The following is a 4,354-nucleotide window of genomic DNA, read 5'->3' on the forward strand; positions in this document are numbered from 1 at the left end:
TTATTGAATCCATTGGCCCTACCGAACAAAACAGGACTGCCCCCATAGGGTTTCGAAAGCTATAGAAATCTTTACAGATCTATAAATCTTCACAGGTATATGACTCTTGACAGAAATAGACCACCATCTTTCTTTCCAAGAGTGGCTAGTGGATTTGAACCACCAACCTTTTGGGATGTATTTTAGCCACAGCACCACAGGAGTTCCCCCGTGGCAGCATAGACATCAAACAATGGACTTCTTCTTGAGATGTTATTTCAGAGAAGCACAATGCGATGGACTCCTCACGGAAGAATAAAAGCAAAAGAAAGAAAACCTTACTGCCTTCAAGTCGATGCTGACTGACAGCAACCCTACAGGACAGGGTAGAATTGCCCCTGTGGGTTTCTGAGACTGTCCCTCTTTACGGGACTAGAAAACCTGTTTTCATCACCTTCTGTTCACACCACGAGTGAGAGAAGGGCTCCTCCCAAAGGACTGTGGAGCTGACTGAACACACGTCATCCAACAGTGGACACTGAGAACAGTATCATCTTAGCCATATAGATGCCACGCAGGGCCACGCAGAGTTCGCCCTCCTAAACAGACTGAACAAGAGGTTGAGAGCAGTAAGCTTTTCAAGATCAAAGAGGGTCGGGTGACTCATGGTTCCCATAAGAACATGACCGGCTCGTTTGAATGATTCTATAAATTCTGGTAGGAATTACCACCCACTACTCAAAAAGAAGCCGGAGTGGAACCTGGTTCTCTTGTCAAAGAGAGTTAGCCCGGAGCTGTTATGGATGGAAGCAAAATGGAGAGGGGGGCTTGCAGGGAGGCCAGGTGAGGCGCTCCGGATTTTGTCAGATGTCAAGGCAACACCTATTATTAGGCCTTGATTTCAGGTCTCACACCTCATAGCCCCTCCTGCCTATGGTTTACAGTGCAATTGGCCGAAAAACAAATGTTCTAAAGAAGAGTTTGAGTGAAACGACAGGAGGAAAGGGGGCCACCATTTGCCAATCACTGTGTAGATGCCTCTGCAACATGATGGATAGAACAGCTTTTCTGAATATCCCTTTTGGATGTTTGACTCTTGACGCCATCAGCTACTGAATAGATAGCTGATAGAAGGGGTAGCAAATATAATTAAGTTCCAAACCCTCGACTCCAGTCAAGGAATCTATAAAAATTAAAAAATTTAAAAGTCACTGTCGTTGAGTTGATGCCAACTCATAGCGACTCGATGGGTCAAGGCAACACTGCCTCTGTGAGTTTCTGAGACTGTCAATCTATATGGGAGTAGAAAATCTCGTCTTTCTCCCAAGGAGTGGCTGGTGGTTTTAAACTGCTGATCTTGCGATTAGCAGCCTCACTTGTAACCACTATGCCACCAGGGCTCACCAAGAATCTATAATCTCCCCCCAAAACGCATTTCCCATTTACCCCATCCTGCCAGGAGGTATGAATAATGCTGTCCCTGAGGAATGGCCACTCCCTTTCTTCAAAGTCCCAACTTCTCTCACCTTGGGCCACAAATGTAGTGACCAGAATGAAAAGTCCACTCAGGAACATGAACGATATCTGGCTTATTCGACGACCCATATGATTCATTGCCAGAAGGGCAATACATCGAGCTGGGAGGGTGGCGGCTCCAAAGAGAACCTGGTACAAGGAAATATCGCTCCCCAAGTGCTGCAGGTTGAGAGCCAAACCATAAAAGGCTAGACTGGTTGTAAATCTGTAGAGCAAAGAAGAAAGACACAACCATTGAGATCGGGAGCCTCCGTGTGGCAGCTGGTCACCACGTTGAGCCCGACAGGCAGCCGTCATGGGTAAAGAATAAAGGCTTGACTGCTGGGTCCAGACAAGCTGGATTAGGGGCAGTGCACTTGATTCCTCCCAGGAATTCAACCACCACCACTTGGACAGCAAAAGCATCCCGGACTAAAGAAACACTTAGTTATCAGAAGATTCTGAAGCGTCAGCAAAGGAAGGCAGACTCACTAAGATGCTCAGAACGGGAAGAGCAGCACCTTCTTTTCCTCCCTCCAGGATCCTGCCAGCACTCCCCAGCTCCAGAGGAGTGTGGGAGGCGGGGTGGGGTGGGAGGTGGGGTGGAGATCATCTTTATATCCCCGCGTGGGCATTAAGAAGCTCACAAACACTAGGGAGCACAGAGACCAAGACAAACCCCAAAAACCCTGTGCTCACAAAGGGCCAGGAAAGGGCTGACTGACCCAGCAAGACGGAGCTTGACAGTCATGCTGGCCATTTCCCAGATGAACGCCACAAAGAAAGCTGTGGCCCTCGCCTTGTCCACCAGGGGTCAGCAGAGTCTGTGAGCAGAGGTCCTCCTGTGCTGAGCCTGAATCCTCTCTCGGCAGTGCAGTCAGGAGGTAGCATCACTCTGAGCTGAATCTCTGGGTGGAATTCTGGTTTCTGAAGCACCCTACCGTAATGAAGCAGCAACCTTCTGGTCTGCGTCTGTGGATGGAGCGGAGACATCTGTCCCCACCCTCTAATGAAATGGTAGCATCCCTGGTGAGACCAGCCTATGGGTACATCATTGTTTTCCATCCCCACTCTGATTAACAAAGCAGCAACCATGCCGGGACAGTCTCTGAGTGGAGCTCTGACCCCCACCCTGCCCAGCAGGATTGAGGGGGCTCTGTGCCTCAGTTGAGTCAGTAGGTGGAGTCTTGGATTCCCATTCTACGCTATGACAATGAGACATCATCACTTCCTCTCCACCCTGGTTACAATGGCCACAGGCACTGTGCAGTGAGACCCTGCTGGCCATACGAACCTGCCTACATGCTGTGGCGATTTCAGAGTGGAGTCCGATTCTCTGGATAGTGCATGTAGTACAAATCAGAATAGCACTCCAATGATTCTGTGAACTCAATTGGCATCTAAACAACAACCCCCCCCCAAAAAAAAAAATGCATCCCTAACCTAAAAGAGTTGAGTGCATGCTAAGTCTTGTTTTTAATTTAATGAGAACCAGAAATTTACAATACTCAAAAGGTTCGGAGATAATTCAACAATCACATGTTGATTGGGAAAGCACAGCAGGTGCTAGCATGACATAGGTGTTGGAATGATCAGAAGAGGATTTTGTAAGAGCTAGCATAAAAACACACCAAGAAAAAAAATTATAAACACTCTTGAAATAAATGAAGGAAAAATGTCAGCAAAGAAACTGAGATAAGAAGAACCCAATGAAAATTTTAGAACTGAAGAATACAATAATCAATATTAAAACTCTCAAGATGAACTATCCAGCAGAATGGAGATAAGAAAACATTAAATTGGACAGATCAATGTTGGTAGGTGCTGCTGGGGTGGTTCTGACTCATAACAACCCTATATATAATAGACAAAACACTGTCCAATCCCATGCCAGTCTCACAATTGTTCTTAGGTTTGAGCCACCTTGTTGCAGCCACTGTGTCAAGTCTCCTTGTGAAAAGCCTTCCTCTGTTCTACTGCCCCTCTACTTTACCAAGCACGATGCCCTTTTCCAGGAACTGATGTCTCCTGATGTGTTAGTCCAAGATGACTAGAGAAACAAGTCCAGGGACACTTGTGCGTGTAAGAAAGAGCTTTATATTAAACAGTAATTGTATATTAAGAAAGCATCCCAACCTAGTCCAGATCAATATCAGCACATATGTCTAACACCAGTCTATACATTCCTCTTCAGACTCACGCACCACATGCAATGATGCCAAACGCAGGAAGATCGCAGGCTTGTGGAAAGTCTTGTGGATCCAGTGGCGGTGGAAGCATCTCAACACTGACATGGATCTCCACGTGGTGCCTCCACCTCCAGGGCTCTGGCTGCCATCAGCATAGTTTCCTGTGACTTGTCAACAGGAATGTCTAACAGAGAGAGAGTGGGTCCAGCCTCCAGTGAGCTATTTATCTCCATTGAGCCTCCAAATGAGGTCATCAAGCTGCGACCTGATTGACAGGCTAAACTCCACCCCTTCACCCATAACATGGTCCGGTTGACAGGAGATCATGTAACTACCACACCTGATAACATGTCCAAAATATGCAAGATGCAGTCTCACGATCATCCTTTTTAAGGGTCTATTCTTGGTGATACGGTTTCCATGACAGATTTGTTGGTTCTTCTGGTAGTCCACGGTACTTTTAATATTCTTCCCCAACAGCACACTTCATAATAACATCCATTCTCCTTATTCATTGCCCAACTTTCACATGCATATAGGGCAAGTAAAAAGACCATGTCTCGGGCCGGGTACACCTTCATCTTCAAAATGTCATCCTTGCTCTTCAACACTTAGAAAGGTCTGGTGCAGCAGACTCGCTCAATGCAATGCCTTGTTTGAACATTTTGATT

The 4,354-nt window shown here is 46.6% G+C and overlaps 1 protein-coding gene across 4 annotated transcripts in view; it reads right to left on the bottom strand.

The window, feature by feature from the left end:
* The window catches only part of LOC101643441 (solute carrier family 22 member 9-like), a 42,310-nt gene that overhangs the window by 1,266 nt on the left and 36,690 nt on the right, over positions 1-4,354 (bottom strand). The window contains exon 7 of one of the 4 annotated variants that reach the window (XM_045297347.1): positions 1,506-1,720. The exons of 2 other annotated variants lie outside the window; for them this stretch is intronic. In XM_045297347.1, the coding sequence (XP_045153282.1) occupies positions 1,506-1,720 (215 nt within the window). Of the gene's footprint in view, positions 1-1,505; positions 1,721-4,354 lie in introns of those variants that run through there. One more of the 4 variants, XR_006680759.1, reaches the window with a different exon arrangement.

Source organism: Echinops telfairi, unplaced genomic scaffold (assembly GCF_000313985.2).
Source record: "Echinops telfairi isolate 266 unplaced genomic scaffold, ASM31398v2 ScPeMD7_7417;HRSCAF=8455, whole genome shotgun sequence".
In the NCBI taxonomy this organism is placed as follows: domain Eukaryota; kingdom Metazoa; phylum Chordata; class Mammalia; order Afrosoricida; family Tenrecidae; genus Echinops; species Echinops telfairi.